This window comes from Neofelis nebulosa, chromosome 4 (genome assembly GCF_028018385.1).
Source record: "Neofelis nebulosa isolate mNeoNeb1 chromosome 4, mNeoNeb1.pri, whole genome shotgun sequence".
Classification (NCBI taxonomy): domain Eukaryota; kingdom Metazoa; phylum Chordata; class Mammalia; order Carnivora; family Felidae; genus Neofelis; species Neofelis nebulosa.
Window position 1 is genome coordinate 133,808,936 of NC_080785.1, and position 20,381 is coordinate 133,829,316.

The 20,381-nt window shown below is 41.2% G+C and overlaps 1 protein-coding gene across 1 annotated transcript; it reads left to right on the forward strand.

Annotated features, from left to right (window-relative positions):
• The first annotated feature begins 3,618 nt into the window (after positions 1-3,618).
• LMOD3 (leiomodin 3) lies at positions 3,619-17,642 on the forward strand. The gene is made up of 4 exons (XM_058726219.1): positions 3,619-3,769; positions 4,224-4,547; positions 7,412-8,815; positions 17,260-17,642. The coding sequence occupies exons 2-4, from the start codon at positions 4,254-4,256 to the stop codon at positions 17,284-17,286; spliced, it is 1,725 nt and encodes a 574-aa protein (XP_058582202.1). The 5' UTR covers positions 3,619-3,769; positions 4,224-4,253; the 3' UTR covers positions 17,287-17,642.
• Positions 17,643-20,381: the final 2,739 nt, after the last annotated feature.

Consider the following 20,381-nt stretch of genomic DNA (forward strand, 5'->3'; position numbering starts at 1 on the left):
CAGAACGGAATTTCCATCTGAGACATTATAAGCCACAATTTCCGATCGTTTTCCTTGGGAGGGCTTTATATTTACATGCAGATGGTGTTTTTCTATTTTCCTTATACACAATCCCATCTAAAAGCCCGTTGCTTTCTGTAAAAGCAACAAGATGTTTTAAAGCCCTTTTGTTTATTGCCATTAATATAATGGTTTCTGTCACTGAAATGGTTTATAAAATGGATTAAACTTATAATTGCCTTTGTTTTTCTTTAAATGTTTCTGTGGTGATCCATGAAAGATGAGACTAGTAATATTTAACACTTGTTGAGGGCTTGCTCTGTACCATGGACAATCCTACTTAATTTATGTATCCGTATTTAATCTCATTTGTTTCTCTCAATAATTGCATATGGTAACTATTTTCAGATCCTTTTCTTAATGTTTATTTATTTATTTTGAGAGAGACAGAGAGTGACAGCACACAAGCGAGCAGAAGGGAAGGGCAGAGAGAGAGAGAGAGAGGAGAGAGAGAATCCCAAGCAGGCTCTGTGCCATCAGCTCAGAGCCCCACGCTGGGCTTGATCTCCTGGACCGCGAGATCATGATCTGAGCCAAAACCAAGAGTTGGAACTCAACCAACTGAGCCACCCAGATGCCCCTCAGATCCTTCATATATGATGAGGCAATTGGGCTAAGTAAGTTGTCCAAGAGCACATCGTTACTAAAGAGTTCAGCTGGAATGTGAATCCAGCCGGCTGTTGCCAGATCTTCCTCTTTCATATTTAGACCAGTATTCCCCAAAGTATGCATTTTAGAAAGTTATTTGCACAGGATATTAATAAATGATTCTTGGGGTGGTAGCATGAATTAGGTTGGGAAATACTGGGTTAAACAAGTTGGTTTATTTTGTGCGTGATTTCTCCGAGGCTTCAAAAACCCGGGTGCTGTACAAATCTGTAAAAGGCAAAAGCAGAATTTCATGTTTCCCAAACTTCCTTGAGCACAAAACTCTTCTGGGTCAAGTGTCTTTAGACCACTGTCAAACTAAGTCTATGAAATAATGGTTTGCAAATCAGTTATGTGGAAGCTGGTCTACTTCCCTGCCCACTTAAGCTAAATGTATTGGTCCCTTTTATAGGAATGATGGGAAGACCTGCAGGCAAGAGGCCAACAGTGTGTTGCCACTATGTGCCTGTGTTCTTGACTTTACAAGTGATCATTCCAGTAAATTGGTAATACCTTTCTTGGGAATAATATAGCCACGTCTATGAAAAGCTTCTCAACCTTGGGGGTTTCAAAATAAATCCCTGGGATGGGAAGAAAACATTAGAACATCCATTTAAAACTTCTCATGTTTGCCTTTTTTGCATATGTTTTGTTAAATAGTTGTATATTGTGTGTATATGTGTATATATGTATATGTCTGTGTATGTATATTATATACATGAAACATGCCAAAAATCAAGATTTAGAAATATGATAAATATATATATATTTATATTTAAGAATATTTAAGCAGGGGCGCCTCGGTGGCTCAGTCGGTTGAGTGTCCGACTGCAGCTCAGGTCATAATCTCGCGGTCCGTGGGTTCAAGCCCCGCGTCGGGCTCTGGGCTGACAGCTCAGAGCCTGGAGCCTGTTTCGGATTCTGTGTCTCCCTCTCTCTCTGACCCTCCCCCGTTCGTGCTCTGTCTCTCTCTGTCTCAAAAATAAATAAACGTTAAAAAAAATTTTTTTTTAAAAAAGAGGTTAGAGTGGGAGAGAGCCAAAGCATAAGAGACTCTTAAAAACTGAGAACAAAATGAGGGTTGATGGGGGGTGGGAGGGAGGGGAGGGTGGGTGATGGGTAATGAGGAGGGCACCTTTTGGGATGAGCCCTGGGTGTTGTATGGAAACCAATTTGACAATAAACTTCATATATTGAAAAAAATAATAAAAAAATAAAAAAATTTTTTTTAAAGAATAATCATATATATTATAAATCTAATATCTATAAATGATATATTAGAATAGTAATATATATAACTGGCAAATAATGGAATATATATATGTACTGGAGATAATTTGAAAAATTATTGAGCAGATCACTTAGTCATATGAAAAGCCTTTCATTTCTTCGTATTCTTGACCCAGCCATTTCATTTCTTAGAATGGATTCACCTTATCCTAAAGAAATAAACTTACATGTGTGTAATGATTTAACTATATGAGATGTTTACTAAAGAACTCCTGTGCTGTGAGCACTGAAAACAATTCAAACAGTGGTGCCTGGGTGGCTCGATCGGTTAAGTGCCCTACGTAAGCTCAGGTCGTGATCTCATGATTCATGGGTTCCAGCCCTGCGCCAGGCTCTGTGCTGATAGCTCAGAGCCTGGAGCCTGTTTCAGATTCTGTGTGTGTGTCTCTCTCTGCTCCTCCCCTGCTTGTGCTCGCTCTCTCTCAAAAATAAATAAATAAACTTGAAAAAGAAAAGAAAACAGCCCAAATATTCGACAGGTGGGGATAGGTTACATAAAGTATGGTATATCCATATAAAAAGTCTTAACAGACTGCTATTCAAAATTATGGTGGCATGTAGGTGGTTCAGTCAGTTGAGCATCTGAGTCTTGATTTCGTCTCCGGTCATGATCCCAGGGTCGTGGGATTGAGCCTCCTATTGGGCATGGAGCCTGCTTAAGATTCTCTCCCTCTGGCCCTCTCTCCCACTCCCATGCACTAAATACATAAATAGATAAATAAAGTAGTAATAGTAGTAGAAAAAATCCTATGGAAGAAATCCTGATTTTGTAGGTTAAAAAAAAAAAAAGATGACAAAAGATTATTTAGTTCATATGCCTGGAAGAAAGGAGTGGGATGATGAACCAAATGTTAATAGTGGTAGCTCTTAGTGATGCCCTAAGGGGAAAATTTTATTTTCTTTATACTTCCCTGTGTCATCTTAACTTGTGTACAATAAATGCACAAATAAGCAACAAATAAGCATTAAATGCTTGACTAAGGATTCCATTCATAAAGTCCCAAAGTTGGCGATTATAGAAGGGTATACAGTAGCAAAGTCTTTCCTAGCCCTGTCTCCCAGACAAGGAGCTCCTCTCTCCAAAAGTATGGAGGGTAATGGTTTCTTGTGTATCTTTCCAAGGATCTGTTATGGTGATAAATTTTTTTTACCCTTTATCATACAAATAACAGTATACAAAAGTTCTGTACTTTGCTATATTAAGTAAGGCTGTGCACCTGTCGCTTCACCCACATCTACAGTTTATGTGTAGGATACAACTCCCAAGAGTGGAATTGCCGAGTCAAAAAAATGTGTATTTGTCATTTGGGTAACTATTGCCATATTGCCCTCTGAGATTTAAAAACAAAAAATCGTTTCATTGTTTCTTCCAGTACTGGAATGGTTTGGGTGTTGTTTTTGTTTTTTGTTTGTTTTGCTTTGTCTTTCATTTGTGATCCACTTTAATTTATCCCGGCTTGATGGATACTTAGTAAGAAAAACAAATCATGCAAAATATTAAACTCCTCACTTAGAGGTGGAAATTCAAGTGCTGGTTGCCCCCATCTGTTTGATCACAGGATCTAGATGCAAACAAGGACAGCTTGCGAAGGTTCAGCTTACGCAGTGAACAAGGAACACAGCCAGACCTCTTCTCTGCTGTGTGCAGGGTTGCATCCAGAGTCACACTGTAGCGAAGAGGGAAACCCTGAGAGCTCCCGTTCTACCTTCAAGTGAACTTTTCACTTCAACAGAACTCAAGTCGCTCGTTGGATCTTCCTTCCAAAATACTGTAAGTTGCTTTCATCCTCTAAATACAAAGAAGCGGTGTCCCCCTGTGGGGTTGGGGTATGTGTTTATGGGGTGGCGTGCGTTTGGCTATGACCGTGTAAGAGCACACGGGAAGAGCGCTAATTTGATTCCTGTAGAGGTTGTCTAGACCGGTTACTCACTGGCAAACCTAAGCAGCTGCACTGAAATGTCAGATGGATTTGCACAGCTGACTCAAGTTGCCAAAATGAGAGCGGCAGAGTAGTTCCATAAACTGACCCTATCCAGTCAAGCCCTGCTTAATATAGATACGGCATAAGCTTAGCTCCAGTCACCCCTAGCTGCTCAGCACACGCTGCTGGGATTCTCAGGGGGGAAATCTCTCAAAGCAGCGTTAACCTGGATTGCTTGTTCACTGGGGGAACTCCTTGAGAGTCGATGATTTTGAGAGTCTTTGGTTATTTCTCCTTCTCTAGTAACACAGAGAAATATCGAGAAAAACAGTCATGTCAGAACACAGCAGGAATTCAGATCAAGAGGAACTGTTTGATGAGGAGATTGATGAAGATGAAATCTTGGCCAACTTGTCCCCTGAAGAGCTAAAGAAACTGCAGTCGGAAATGGAAGTCATGGCCCCTGACCCCAGGCTTCCTGTGGGAATGATTCAGAAGGATCAGACCGACAAGCCACCCACGGGAAACTTTGACCATAAATCTCTTATGGATTATATGTATTGGCAAAAGGCATCGAGACGCATGCTGGAAGACGAACGTGTCCCTGTCACCTTTGTGCCATCCCAGGTAACCAGGGATTTGTGTACAACAGAGAAACGGCTGCCTGGGCCTGAGCGACAGGTGTCCATGTTGCAACTGTCATTTCTCAAGACTCCATGTTTTTCTCTTGTTGTGTTGCCTCTTCTGGGTTAAATCCATAATGTTTAATCATATGCCAGATTGAAACTTCCTGAAACACTTACATGGTAGAATTGGGAAGAAAAAGTGGTAATTGCTTGTCAATGTCTCTTTTTTTAAAAAAAAATTACTATGGGGTTCACCGTGTAGGAAAGCCTGTATTCTGCAGACATGATACTTAATGAATTAACTCATAACCCAGAAGCATTTGTCCTTGACTCTTTTTTTTTTTTTTGGGTCACAAGCTGTTTTAAGAAGCTGGTGAAAACTCTGTACCCCTTCTTCTGCATATGCATCCATATGCAGTATTTCACGTACAATGGCCAAGGTCTTAAACCCCTCTGAAGACCCACCACACAACTTACAGTTAACCAAGTTAAATAACTAAAAATTCAATATTAACACAGCTTATTGGCTATCAGTAACAAGTTTAGAGACTGATAGCTATGAAAGAGTTGTTTTAAGGATGGTTCTTTCTTAAATACGTTCTTTATATGAAAACTAGAATTTATGGTTGAATCTATGAGACGATTGTATATTAGCATACTTTTTTAAATATTCCACTTACAAATGACATAGAAAGAAGAAGACAGAGATCCCCACAGGTAAAGTCTCTTTTTTGTTATGCCTGCTTATATAGATATCTTGTTTCATTGCTCTTATGCAGGCTGTCATTAAGGAAAGTTATAAACTATCTTCATGGTTAGGAGAGTTTAAACATGTACTAAACTTAAGAAAATAAATTGCTTGCTTGATCAGATTCCAGTTTCAGGTATAATCTCCAGATATTTTACTACTGGACTAGAAGGCAATTCTATGTGAATGTGAATTTCAGAAAAAGAAAAATAATTGAGTACTCTGAACACTTTGTTCCCTTGGTATAATTTAAACAGCTTGATGATTGGCTCCCCCTCCTGGAACAGATGAGAAATGCAGTAGTGAAGGCTTTAGGTGGTTTTAGGATAACTGTTGTCAACTGTGACTTCCAACCTACAATATGTTAGAAGCAATAAGAAAGCTACTGCTTGAAAATACTTCACGAGCTTTCAAAATGACACCCACGAATTACACATGTGGTATAGGAAAGCACCTTGATTGTTGGGCAAGAATCTAATAAACATTATTGATTAAAGGCTGCCATTTTCTTTTCTACATTAAGCAATTGTTGCTAAATATCTAAATAATCCAGCCCTCTTTTGTAGCTGGCTCTGCCTCTAGATACATTGTTTCAAAAGAAACTGACTAGCAAGCCTGTCCTTGGAGTAGCCAGGGCAGTTACAGAGCTGAGGAGACCAAAAAAGAAAAAAAACAAAAAACAAAAAACCCAAGTCTAGGTCTTTGATATATTTCAAAATACCAAGGTGCTCTCATTTTCCCCACAATATGTTACATTTTCAGGATAAGTATGTGATGTACACATTATGTTAGGTTAGCAAGAATTTAAGGATGCAAATTTTGTTGAAGGCAATAAGTAAATTATTCTGTAACCCGGGACTATGAGTACAAAAATGCCTATTCAGCTATATATAAAACCAAGAGTTCAATGTATTGACAGATAAGCCTGTGAGGTTTTCACAGCAAATCATTTTTGGGTCACTTCCAGAATTGAATACCATTTTAAAAAACAATACAGAATCTGAAAACAAAATTAGGTTTCAGTTTAATATATGGGATGAGATAAACACAACCGAAAAAAATGTGTGTTTGTATGTGTAGTATGGCTATAAAAATTCATCTTTATTTAGGTTATATTTGCTTACAAAATGAGTATGCATACTTTGTTTTAAAAAGGAAACCACTCAAACACTTGAGAATTATAGAATGTAAAAAGTAAAAATCCCCCAAATGCTTCCCTTCCCCAGTTATCTTTTTTAAATTTTTTTTAAATGTTTATTTATTTTTGAGAGAGACAGAGACAGAGTGTGAGTTGGGGAGGGGCAGAGAGAAAGGGAGACAGAGTCCGGAGCAGGCTCCAGGCTCTGAGCTGTCAGCACAGAGCTTGACGCAGGGCTTGAACTCACAAACCACGAGATCATGACCTGAGCCAAAGTTGGACGCTTAACCAACTGAGACACCCATGTGTCCCTTCCCCAGTTATCTTTTTCTTCTTCTTTTTTCTTTTCTTTTTTTTTTTTTTTTTTAAGATTTTATTGTTTGGGGCACCTGGGTGGCTCAGCTGGTTAGGTGTCCGACATTAGCTCAGGTCATGATCTCACGGGTCATGGGTTCGAGCCCCACATCAGGCTCTGTGCAGACAGCTCAGAGCCTGGAGGCTGCTTCAGATTCTGTGTCTCACTCTCTCTCTGCCCCTCCCCTGCTAGTGCTCTTTCTTTTTCAAAAATAAAATAAAAACATTAAAAAAATATTTTATTGTTTAAGTAATCTCTACATCCAATGTGGGGCTCGAACTCACAACTCTGAAGTCAGGAGTCCTGTACCCACCCCACCCCCCACCCCCGCCTTGATGAACCAGCCAGGTGCTCTTCCCTTCCCAGTTAGCTCTCTTTCTAAGAGATAACTACTAATTTGGTAAACATTACAAGAGACTTTTTTTTCCCAATATTTTATAAACTTGATATGTTGTATATGTGTTTATATATGTATACACATACAAACGGAATGCTATACATACAGTTCCTTTGGGTTTTTTTCCCCACTTCATAATAAACCTTTTTCTTATTTCTAGTAGCTACTGCTCTGCTTCATATCTCCCCACTGCCCTGTGTTCTAACCCTCCTAAAACTCTCTTTTAGGTGGACACTCAAGAGCAGCATGAAGAAAGAGGCACAGGTAATAGACACGTGTCCCACTATTTAAAAGAAAAGCTCAACAATGAAATCACAGCCAATAAAAGAGAATCGAAAGGCAGCGACGATGTCCAAGAACCAGATGAGGAAGATGGTGAAGAAGATGAAGGAGATGAAGATGATGAAGATGATGAGGATGATGAGGATGATGACGATGAGGATGAGGTTGATGAGGATGAAGAGGGCAGGGAAGATAAAAAGCCGCAAAGAGGAGAGGAAGGTGAGGGAAAGGAGCAAATCAGAAACGGTGAGAGCAGCTCCCCACAAGTAGCTAAGAAAGCATTCGAAGAACAGAAAGACAGGCCAGAGGTCCAAGAAAAGAGCGAGAAGAAAGTATCAAAATTAGATCCTAAGAAGTTAGCTCTAGACACCAGTTTTTTAAAGGTGAGTGCAAGGCCTTCAGGAAACCAGACGGACCTAGATGGGAGCTTGAGGAGAGTTAGACAGAATGATCCCGGTATGAAGGAGCTCAATTTGAACAACATTGAAAACATCCCCAAGGAAATGTTACTGGACTTTGTCAACGCAATGAAGAAAAACAAACATGTCAAAACCTTCAGTTTAGCAAACGTGGGCGCCGATGAGAACACCGCGTTTGCCTTGGCTAACATGTTGCGGGAAAATAGGAGCATCACCACTCTCAACATCGAGTCCAACTTCATCACAGGTAAAGGAATTGTGGCCATCATGAGGTGTCTCCAGTTCAACGAGACGCTCACTGAACTTCGGTTTCACAATCAAAGGCACATGCTGGGCCACCATGCCGAAATGGAAATATCCAGACTGTTGAAGGCCAACACCACCCTCCTGAAGATGGGCTACCATTTTGAGCTCCCGGGCCCCAGAATGGTGGTAACCAACCTGCTCACCAGGAATCAGGATAAACAAAGGCAGAAAAGACAAGAGGAACAAAAACAACAGCAACTGAAAGAGCAGAGGAAGTTGATAGCCATGCTGGAGAACGGGTTGGGGCTACCTCCCGGAATGTGGGAGAAGTTGGGAGGACCCATGCCAGATGCCAGGATGCAGGAGTTCCTCCAACCTCCTCCTCAGCCTCCCAACCCCCAGGCAGTCCCCTTCAGTCGGCAGAACGAAATGATGAAGAAGCCATCACAGCCTCCGAAGTACAGGACGGACCCTGACTCCTTCCGGGTGGTGAAGCTGAAGAGAATCCAGCGCAAATCTCGGATGCCAGAGGCCAGAGAACCCCCCGAGAAAACCAACCTCAAAGACGTCATCAGAACACTGAAGCCAGTGCCGAGAAATAGGCCGCCCCCGTTGGTGGAAATCACTCCCAGAGATCAGCTCTTGAATGACATTCGTCACAGCAATGTCGCCTACCTTAAACCCGTAAGTAGAGGGAAAGAGAAATGGGGAACAAGCGCCAGCCAGTGTATCCCACCTCTATTCCCTGCTCGTTTTTGTTTTTGTTTTTAATGTTTGTTTATTTTTGAGAGAGAGACAGAGTGTGAGTAGGGGAGGGGAGGGGCAGGGAGAGAGGGAGACGCAGAATCCGAAGCAGGCTCCAGGCTCCGAGCTGCCAGCACATAGCCCGCTGTGGGGCTCGAACTCATGAAACATGAGATCATGACCTGAGCCAAAGTCAAACACTTAACCGACTGAGCCACCCAGGCGCCCCTCCTTGCTTGTTTTAATGCGAGGACATTCTCATAAGTGTGACCAGCTGGAAGAAGCCCATCAACATTACCAGTGGACCTAAATTACTAGCTGTCCTCTTGGGCATACATACATCTGTACACCTTAGTAATAATAATACTAACAGCTAACATTTATTAGGTACTTACTATGGGCCAGATTGATGATATGAATTATCTTATAGGGCTAGCAACCCTATAAGGTGTTATTAGTCTCCACATGTTATTAAAAAGAAACTGAGGCTTAGAGAAGTTAAATACCAAGTATAGGAGATACGGGTAGAAAGTGGTAGAATTGACGCGGATACCCAGTTCCAAGTTGAGGATGAAGCTTTTATTTTTGCCCCAGCCATAAAGTGGACCTTCAGAGATCTTGAGGAACCTGTTTCAGGAATAAGTAAGAATGAAGCCTAAATCAGGCCCCTTATTTGTAAATAACTGAGGGCTTCCACAATGTTTAAAGATAGTTGGTACTTTTTTTTTTTTACTTTTTTTTTTTAACGTTTATTTATTTTTGAGACAGAGAGAGACAGAGCATGAACGGGGGAGGGGCAGAGAGAGAGGGAGACACAGAATGGGAAGCAGGCTCCAGGCTCCGAGCCGTCAGCCCAGAGCCCGACGCGGGGCTCGAACTCACGGACCGCGAGATCGTGACCTGAGCTGAAGTCGGAGGCTTAACCGACTGAGCCACCCAGGCGCCCCAATTGGTACTTTTTTAGTAGATGAAGAGAGACTACGTACAATTGCATTTATATATTCTTCACTTTTTAGACAGCCAGACAAATGGCAAACTTCAAGTTAGTGTCTCCATGAATTAATGGAGTTTTAACTACTATTTCAGTTTCAATATTTACAATGATTCACTATTGCTGCTGCTGATACATGAAAGTATTTTATTCCTTGCAGGTTAAGTTGAGGCAATAATTTTTTTTGGTCATTACTATGATAGCATTTATGGAATCTGAGAGGTGTGTGTCCCAAGGTCACGGGTAGCTGATAATTAACTGTATTATTTTAAAATTTTTCTTTTTTTTTTAATGTTTGTTTATTTTTGAAGGAAAGAGGCAGAGTGTGGGTGGGGGAGGGGCAGAGGGAGAGGAAGACACAGAATCAGAAATGTGCTCCAGGCTCTGAGCTGTCAGTGCAGAGCCCAACATGGGGCTCGAACTCACAAACCGTGAGATCATGACGTGAACTTAAGTCGGTCGCTTCACCGACTGAGCCACCCAGGTGCCCCAGTTTTAAATCCTAGTGTGTAATTCAGCCAGAATAGTCTGTACATGATTTCATCACAGGGAGCCTCAATTTTTTCAAGATGTGTTCTACATATGTATGTTCCTTTTTCCCATCTGCTAGTAATGCAGAATTGACAACATTCCATTCCTCCAAATCAAAGATGACTTTCCTCTGTGTGGTAGGATTCTGGTTCTTCCTAGGGCAGAAGCCAGGGTGAGAACACTAGAGGTCCCATGAGGTCAGGCAAGAGTTCTTTGCCTGCCCTTGGGTACCACATCGAGACTTGCTGCACCTGCTCCTCTCCCCGGCAGCCAGACCTCTGTAGGGGGTGGATTGGGCTGTTGTTTTGAGAGAAACTAGCTCTGTTACTGTGCAACCAATCATTGGTAAAGCATCTGGGAGCTGCCTGGGAGGCTGTACCATCAGAAAATAACAGTCTAAAAAGAGTGAAGGGAAGTCTTTTTACAATCTACATTAGAGGTGGCCTGTGGATTCAGAGTAGAAGAGATAAACAAGTTCCGATGATCATCTGACCCAATTCCCTGCCTTCCCAGGGAGTGTTGTAGTGAGCGAGTCTGCTTTTCCTAGAGTCTGTTTCATTCTACCCATTCACTTATTCATTAATGCTACACATATTTACATAGTACTTTTTACATGTCAGGCACCATCCGAGGGGTCAGGAATACTGTGGTGAATAAGACAGGTGCAGTCTTGGCCTCATGGATCTTAGGGTCTTGGTTTTGTAATTTCCATAGTCAGGACACTCTGCCTTTTGGTCAGCTGAAACCAATCCAACTCTGAGTTCAGATTCCAGAACAGAGGGCAATAAAATACATTCCCAAGGATACTTATAAAAGCGCAACACCCTGCTAAGTACTACACTTTCCCCTTTTGATCGATTCTAGGAAGTTACCAGTTTTAAGCTGTGTTTTGTTTTTACGGTCCACTGAGAAGGAAACATGCTTCAAAGTAAACTCTGACATGATTTTTGAATGATGCCCTTGCACGTTGGCCTCTGCTTGGAAATGTCTTTTATCTGCTCCAACGGATTGGCAATTCCGCCTGCTTTCCGCTGCCTGGTTTGGCCAGCAATAGGTACCTCTTTGCATATATTTAAGATACAGAATGTCACGCAACTTCATCCACATAGTCCTGGAAAATGCTCTGCAAAAATGTGAAAATGCATCATTCCACTGACAAACCTTCACTCCACTAATGTCCCTTTGCTCCCCGCTGATCAAATTTTGTGCTTTGCTACATGCACGATAAATCTCTGCTTTCATGATGAATCATAGCGTGATCTTAAAAGCTATTCTTGTTATTTTGAAATCATTTTAGGCTTGCGGAAGTTCAAAAATAGTGCAAAGAACTGGTACATACCCATCACATTTTGTCAACTTTGACATTCTTCAAAAGCTACTCTATTTATTAAGTTTCATTTAGGTAATCTACACCCAATGTGGGGCTTGGGCCCATGACCTCGAGATCAAGAGTTGCTTGCTATCCCCGCTGAGCCAGCCAAGCATGCCCAAACAGTCTTTTGTTTAAAGTAGGCTCCCCACCCAGTGTGGGGCTTGAACTTGCGACCCAGAGATCAAGAGTCGCATGCTCTACTAACCCAGCCAGCCCGTGTAGTTAATGGAAGCGCTAATAGGGTTCAAGGCCATGGTGTGTTCGTGCTTGTATGTGCAACCAGCTATTGTAAAACATCATGGCATGCAAGACGCGTTCTGGTCTGGGGACTGTGGAAATGTCACTGAAAACGCCCCTGGTGATGGTATCACAAAATCTGAGCAGAAAGGGATCTTTTTAGCCAGCCAAAGGAGACATCACAGCATTCATTTTGGAGAGCTTAAACTAAAGGTTTTTAGGTTTTTCTCCCCACGCTTGCGTTGGTAGAGATGCCCTCCAAACCCCTGGGTTTTCAAATAGGAGGTTAAGATGAAAGAATAATTTTGAAATGTGATTTTTTTCCCCGTGTTCCTCACTGGAATCTTGAGTGTCCAAAAGCATATGTACAAATTGTTTAGTATTATTATTTAGGAAACTTGAAAGGGAAAAACAAGACTAGCTCTTTTCCTCTCGTGGACTTGGAAATCCTCTTTTTGCATTTGCCAGAGGAGATCTCATCAAGTAGTCAGTTTGTATTTTTTAATCGTATTTTTTTCATTTCAATGCCTATTCTGTCCCCATGCTTGCTTCTGGCCTGGGAACTTTGAAATGAAGTTGCTAGCAAAGAATAAAAGAAAACCTGTACACTTGCTCGGCTTAAATGCTACCTCCTCCAAGAAGCCGCCCATTTAGTTCAGCTTAAGAGGAATGTATGTGTTCTGTGGGCCAGGGATGGAGAACTGACAGATTGTCAGCCAAGGCTCCAGGCCTATATTGTTTGGCTTGAGTATTGTTGTACAAAATTGAAAATACCACGCAATAACATCGAGACATCTGGCACCCCTGGAAGCCTCAGATCTGGCCACAGTGGGCTCGCATTTGCATGTACTAATCAGGTGGATCTGGGATTGGCTTCTCCCTTGAGATAGATGATGGACTCTTGAGTCTTTCTGTCTCCACCATTCCCTACCGCCTAATACCTGGCCTGTTCCACTCATTTGCATGACTTAGTTGGCTCCAGTAGAGTTTTTTAGGTTCTTCTCTTCTTGTTTTTAGCTGTGCTTTTAAGCTCTCTGTCTTGTCTAGCAAAGTGAATTTATTAGATAATCACTAATTCCTTTCCCTAAAAGTTAATAACTAGTCAGTGTGATACCAGCCCAAAACAAAGATGTTAGGCTTATACAGGCTTATCCTTCTCTGGCAAATGTATGATTTTTTTTTTTTTCATCTTGAAAATTTTGTGGACCACTCACTGCCTACCATCCCAGATGGGTCTTTGTACTTCTCCCTGAAATAAAATTCCATCTGCGACAACAATTTAATTCACTGAGGCTAAATGCATTTATATCTTACACAAGCTTCAGTGCCAATCAGAAAAGGCGTTTTAGGGGCGCCTGGGTGGCTCAGTCGGTTAAGCGTCCGACTTCAGCTCAGGTCACGATCTCGCGGTCCCGTGAGTTCGAGCCCCGCGTCGGGCTCTGGGCTGATGGCTCAGAGCCTGGAGCCTGCTTCCGATTCTGTGTCTCCCTCTCTCTCTGACCCTCCCCCGTTCATGCTCTGTCTCTCTCTGTCTCAAAAATAAATAAACTTTAAAAAAAAAAAAAAAGGCGTTTTAACATTAACTCAGTTTCACTTTGGGCTCACCTATGTATTTCTGGATTGCTTCCACTCAATTGCCTAAAAACACAGCTAAATTTCTCCTTCGGAAAGACTTCAGTTAAATATCCTAAGCAGCCTTTGTTAGCCAAAAGTCTCAATGACGCATTGGCAGTTGTGATTATAAGATGCAACATTATAGACTCTTGAGTCTTTATCTTTATTTCTAGCCATTTCTTCTTTGCCTCATTAACAAGATCTTCTTTCTCTTTAGGATTTCTGGATTCTCTCCTTTCACAATTTTCTTCTTCCTATTTTTATCTTTTCCCTTTGTTTCAATTGTCACATAATCTGGGACACTCCCTGGATCTCTCTTTCCCCTTAGATCACTGGGGTTTTCTTGAATACTTCGTTCAATTTGTCCCCAAGCCAAGCTCTTGAGTTTAGATCTACTTGTGTTTCTGGTTCCCAGTGTTCCACGCTCTCTTCCTTCTCTCACGAGTTCAGGTCTAAAGCCCCAGCATTATCTTCAACAACTTTTTTCCTGCCTTATTATTTTTGCTCCTTTAGAGGATATCTCTCTATAGGAAAAAGCTATGTCACATCTCAAACTCCCCCTAGAAAGAGCCTATGCTTACAGAATTACTTAGTCTAAGAGCTGCCATTTCCTAATAACCAGTGTAGAAAAGAATCTATGGTATACAACGTTTCTGAAGTCTGTGATAGTGATTGTTAAAATTTAGCATGCATCAGAATCACCTAGAAGGCTAAATACGGATTGCTGAGCCCACCTCTGGAATTCCCCATTCCATAGGTTTTAGATGGTGCCTGAGAATTTGCATTTCTGTCAACTTCCTTGGCGATGCCGATGCTACTTTTTTGGACGCCACACTTTGATGGTCACAACTCCGTGACCTCCACGACAAACCACATCTTTTAACTCAGTTCCCCTAAAGAAACTTCCTTCCTTGCCTCTATACCCTCTACTCAAATGACCTTTAATTCTATTTCTATCTGTTGAAATCTATCCCAACAGGCTTGACTCAAATATGACTTCTTACAACAAAAGAAACCAAACAAGTTACCAGTAGTGAATACTTACCCTTTCTATTTCCATTATCCTTAATCTGCACCTCTCTTACTGAATCTCCCACATTCTGCTTCAGGTTCAGCCCTCCTAAGGGTACAGTGTAGGTCTCCTAGGGGACTGTGAATTCCTCAAACTAGCCTTTCCTCTTCTCTGTCCTGGATACCCACTGAGGTGTTGACTGAGAGCAGGAATTCACATCCATATGCCAAGTTAAATAACCCCTACTGAGATGGATCTTCTCTTCCCGGCCCAGTCTCTGTGAGTGTATGTATGTGTGTGCCTTATGTAATGCTCTCCACACATACTTTTCTTAAACTAGTTTTAACCAACAAGTAAAGGGGGGAACAGGACCCCTAACAGTACTACACGCTGATTCTCATGTGTTTGTAAGTTTTAGGTATTTATAACAGCAAGGCTAGCTATCTTTTCCTTTACAGTTTCTGTCTTTTGTGTTCTGCTTAGAAATGGCTTCTTTTGGAGATTACTAAGATACTTGCCCATCTTTTATTCCTGCATTTGTAGTTGATTTTTTTTTTAATTTTCTAATGTTTATTTTTGAGGGAGAGAGAGACAGCACGTGCGCGTGTGAGATGGGGGGGGGGGGTGGCAAAGAGAGAGGGAGACACAGATTCTGAAGTGGGCTCCAGGCTCTGAGCTGTCAGCACAGAGCTGACGCAGGGCTTGAACCCATAGACGGCAAGATCATGCCCTGAGTCAAAGTCAGACGCTTAACCGACTGAGCCACCCAGGTGCCCGTGTAGTTTTTGGTTTTAAAAAAAGATTTCATATTACAGATGAGTTAAAGGGTTAAATTTTAGAAGTAAATAGAGAGCAAAAAGCCTCGTTTGTTATTTCTTTTCCAAAGAGCTGACCAATGACAGCTAACCAATGACTCATTCTTTTTCACAGTGAATTGCCAACGTGGTCATATTTTAAATATATCAATATGTATCTGGGTTTACTCTGTTGGGCCAGTGCCACATTCTGCTTTTTAAAATATTTTTATTAATTTGGAACCCTCCCATGCATAACATTATATACATTATGTAAATAATAACATTATGTAAAATGATTTTTTCCATTCAACAATACAAAGAACACACTGTTCTAGTTATTTGTTGCAACTTTGTAGTCACTTTAAATACTGGGCAGTGCATTTTCTGCTCACTGGTGTTTACTGTCGGTGTCTCCATGGTTGAGCCCTACCAAAGTGCTGTCACAACTGTCACATCCTGAAAGTCTGACACCAGGAGGGAGAGGGCCAAAGCACATGGAGAACCCCTTCGTTTGAAGGCTGGGCAGGCAGAAGCAACCCATCAGAAGTCTCCCCAGGAGGCAGGATGTTGGGAAATTTCCAGCCAAAGGTCATGGGCAGAGAACTGCCTGTAGGAGGGGCCATAGCAGATGGCCAAGATGGCTCATCACGCTGGCAGGTGGACATGGGGAATAGGAGGAGGAACATTCTTAGTCATTATTGTACAAACTCTGAGTGTCCTCTGGAAGGTACATGCATGCGAGGTAAGTCACTCTCCTAAGATGTAACACCACTTGAAACTGTTTAACAACTTGCCTTGTATTTAAGTTGTTCCTATGAAGCAAAGCTAAAATAGCAGTCAGACTTTTGCTACTCTTTTGTAATTTTTTTTTTTTTTTGCCTTAGGGCTTCTCCCAGTGATGTTTTATTTTTAAAATTTAATTGAGCTTCAAATTAGAAATGCATTTCAAGAAGGAAAGACCAGTTTTTATTATTTTTTATTAAATTTTTTTAAATGTTATTTATTTTTGAGAGAGAGACAGAGACAGAGTGCCAGTGGCGTAGGGGCAGAGAGAGAGGGAGACATGGAATCTGAAGCAGGCTCCAGGCTCCAGGCAGTAAGCTGTCAGCACAGAGCCCGATGCAGGGCTTGAACCTGTGAACCGCAAGATCATGACCTGAGCCAAAGCCGGATGCCTAACTGACTGAGCCATCCAGGCGCCCCAGAAAGACCAGTTTTTAAAAGAATATATGTTTTATACTTTTGTGGTGGTATTTTTTTGTGGTTAAGGCTTGGGTACTGATATCAGGCAGATCTCGATTCAAATCCTGCTCTGTCACTTACTAGCTGTGAGGCAAATTGTTTCTCCTCTCTGAGCCTGTTCCCTCCTTACAAGGCTATTGTATGAAAGCCTTGCTTTTGAAGTGTTGATCTTGACTACTAGCTTGTATTATATCCCTTCATCCTTAAAATAGCCTTGTCTGTTAGACACATACTGTTACTGTCGTTTTACAGTGGAGAAAACGGATGTTTAGCACCACACAGCTAGGAGTCCCAGTATCAGGATTTGAACCAGGCGGATTCCAACATCTGCCCTTTTGTTTTTATAATATGCTTCACCATGTACTTCAAGCCCTTAGATCTGTCCCTGGTATCAGTAAATGCCCACTGAATGGTGATTGTGGTTGTTACTGTTGTTTTATTATAATCTGAGTGGCCCTCTGGCCCCAATTTCTCATCCATTCTGTAACTTTTCAGACACATAGTAAGTTTTTGTCATTTTTGCTGTAAAACTCTTGAATTTCCAAGATTAATTTTTTTTCTCTTTTCTTCAACTACTTCAATCCACAGGTGCAACTGCCAAAAGAGCTGGCATAAGTGGCAACAGAATCATCTAGAAGAGCAAGGATTTGAGATAATGACTCTTGTATCAGAGCTCGGAGACTCTTTGAGCAGCATACTTCTGGAGCCAGGTGGTGGAAGCGGGAACGGGCTGACATCTGATAGGAGCATTTTGTAAAGGCAGAGGCAAAATAGGGGCTGAAAAGGGAGGAGGAGATAAGAAAATTACTATTCTGGGACACCATTCTCTATGTCCAATCAGTTTGCGTGACTGAGATAAAAATGCAGTCACGCTTCCAGCAACAGAAGTTTCAAAGAGATTTTTGTTTTCGTAAACGTTTGTTTTGCTTTCTTCTGGAAAATAACAATAAATACTATAGAAGTGTTAAGTATTTCTCCCTCCATCTCCTGCTGTAATTCATTGCATGGTATCTTAAAGGGCACAAATCATGTTTCACTCTCTGGATATGTGAAGGGTGAATTGGGCTCCAGGACCTGCTGATGCTTTGAAATGGAAGAATGGGGTGAATGAGCTCTTCTCTGGAGAATCATGTGAGGATTTTCAGTCCCCAGCCCTGTTTAGCTTGCTCTCTTGGTCATTCCCCTGGTGGATCGTACTTCAGAAAGGGGTGTGTGTGTGTGTGTGTGTGTGTGTGTGTGTGTGTGTTTATCTGTGAGGAGCAGAGCAGTTAAGGCATAGGACATGGAGAAAATAGTGTTTCCAGGAAAAGTAATGGGAAAAACAAACCGTGTATGTATACACACACATAAATATACATACATACTCATACACGCATATACTTCCCTGTTTCCATATGTAGAGGGAGAAAGGCAGAGAACATGTTTTGTTTTGTTAAAAGTTTTGTATAAATAATGATTGATAAATTTTTAGTTTTAGCTAATATATATAAAACATATACATATATACACACACATATATGTGTTTAGTCTATGCATCTAATTTGATCTTGTTGCTCTCTTCAAAAATCTTCTAAAGGAAATTTGCTACAGGGTTAGCTTTTAATTTCTTACTGTATTAGTCAAGGCCCTCCACTGTGTTTCCGATTTAGTCATATTTGCCACAGATTCTTTATGCTCCTCTTGATAAGACATCCTCAAGCACAGCCTATGCCTTTGCTCTTGTTAGCCCTTCTGTAGAACACCTTCAAAACACTTCCCTCCTGCTCTCCATTACAAAAGCCCTACCCATCTTTAAAGACCAGATCAGGTCATAATCCTCCATAAAAATCTTCCAGACAACTCCAAACCCAGTGTTCTTTCCTCTTTCCAAGTTTCTAGAGCCCTTAATTATCCATTCTAGTCACTAGATGCATAGAATCTGACTTCAAAACATTTTTTAATGTTTTTTTATTTTTTGAAGGTGGGGGGGGAGGGGCAGAGAGAGATGGAGACACAGAACCCGAAGCATGCTCCAGGCTCTGAGCTGTCAGCACAGATCCCCATGCAGGGCTCAAACCCACCAACCATGAGATCGTTACCTGAGCTGAAGTCAGACCCTCAAACAACTGAGCCACCCAGGCACCCTTAGACTCTTTTATATAGAAGTGGTGTGAACATTAGAAATTAGAAAACCACACATTGATGCCTTTTCTCTCTTCTTTACCCAAGTGAATAGTTAGTTGTGCCTGCCTTCTTTCTCCTTTTATATAATCATAGGTGGTACATAACAAGCAAAACAGGCTAGGAGAGAATAGGCCTAATTGGGAAAGTTAAAAAATAACATTATTTAGAAGGACAGGCCATGGGAAAGAAATATGGTGTTTACATTTTTTAAAGATAGTTTAGTGTGTGCAAAAGTATCCACATTTGAATAGCTGTAGTTTCAATCAGGTTTTACAATAGCCAGTGGCTGAGAGGTTTTTTCCTCCAATGTTACATGGAGAGGCTAAATGCTGTTGGGCAAAGTGCTCTAAACATGTTTAAAAGCTTACTGTTAGTAGTTGAAGCTCTTGAAAGCCCGGTGCCTTTGTTTGTATAGCCACAGTATTAATAAAGTCAGGAATTTCAACGAGTGCTAATAGTCCTAAAAGAGGTATTTATTCTTAGATGTGCCAAGGGAAAAGAGGATTCAAATTCATAGCTTACTGCTTCAGTGCACAAATTTTGTCAAGAGACAGGTAAAGCAGCTTACTTACACTTTTTCCATCAACTGACTCCTACCCTAAAAATTAGGTGAAGATTTTAACTTCTTCAGTGTCCTCTGGAAGGTATGCACGTAGATAAGTCACCCTCCCAAGATGTAACATCACTTGAAACTTAGTTTTTTCAATTTCTAAAATTTTATTTTTAAATAATCTTTCCACCCATTGTTGGGCTCGAACTCACAACCTTGAGATCAAGAGTGGCATGGTCTACCAACACAGCCAGCCAGGTGCCCCTTAACTTGTTTTTATTTTATTTTTTTTAACGTTTTATTTACTTTTGAGACAGAGAGAGACAGAGCATGAAAGGGGGAGGGTCAGAGAGAGAGGGAGACACAGAATCCAAAGCACGCTCCAGGCTTCGAGCTGTCAGCACAGAGCCCGACCCGGGGCTCGAACTCACAGACTGTGAGATCATGACCTGAGCCAAAGTCGGACGCTTAACCGACCGAGCCACCCAGGCACCCCTTTAATTTGTTTTTAAAATGCAATAATATATAGCACTTACATGCTACATGTGTATATCGTTATTATTCTAGAATTGACTACCAACCGTTAGTAATTATAATGAGTATAGTTTTTATTTAAGTTGTCACTTTTTCCAAATAGATTGCATTCTTTCTACAGAATTCATGTAGAAAGTGGAAGGGGCTAAAGTGTGTCAGGTTTAGAACAGGATCCCATTGGAATTCAATGTTATTCAGCTGGAAATTAATAAAATGTTAAAGTTTTATTAAACAGTACCATAGTCCCCACCTAATCCAGTGGGGATATGTCCTAAGACCCCCCTCGGATGCCTGAAACCGCAGATAGTACAGAACCCCCTATATATACTGTTTTTCTCCTGTACATACTAGGAGAATGTTTAGCTTCTAAACCAAGCACAGAGATTAACTACAAAAATCATAAACTAGAACAATGATGCTGTAATAAAAGTTACGTGAATGCAGTCTATCAAAATTACCTTAT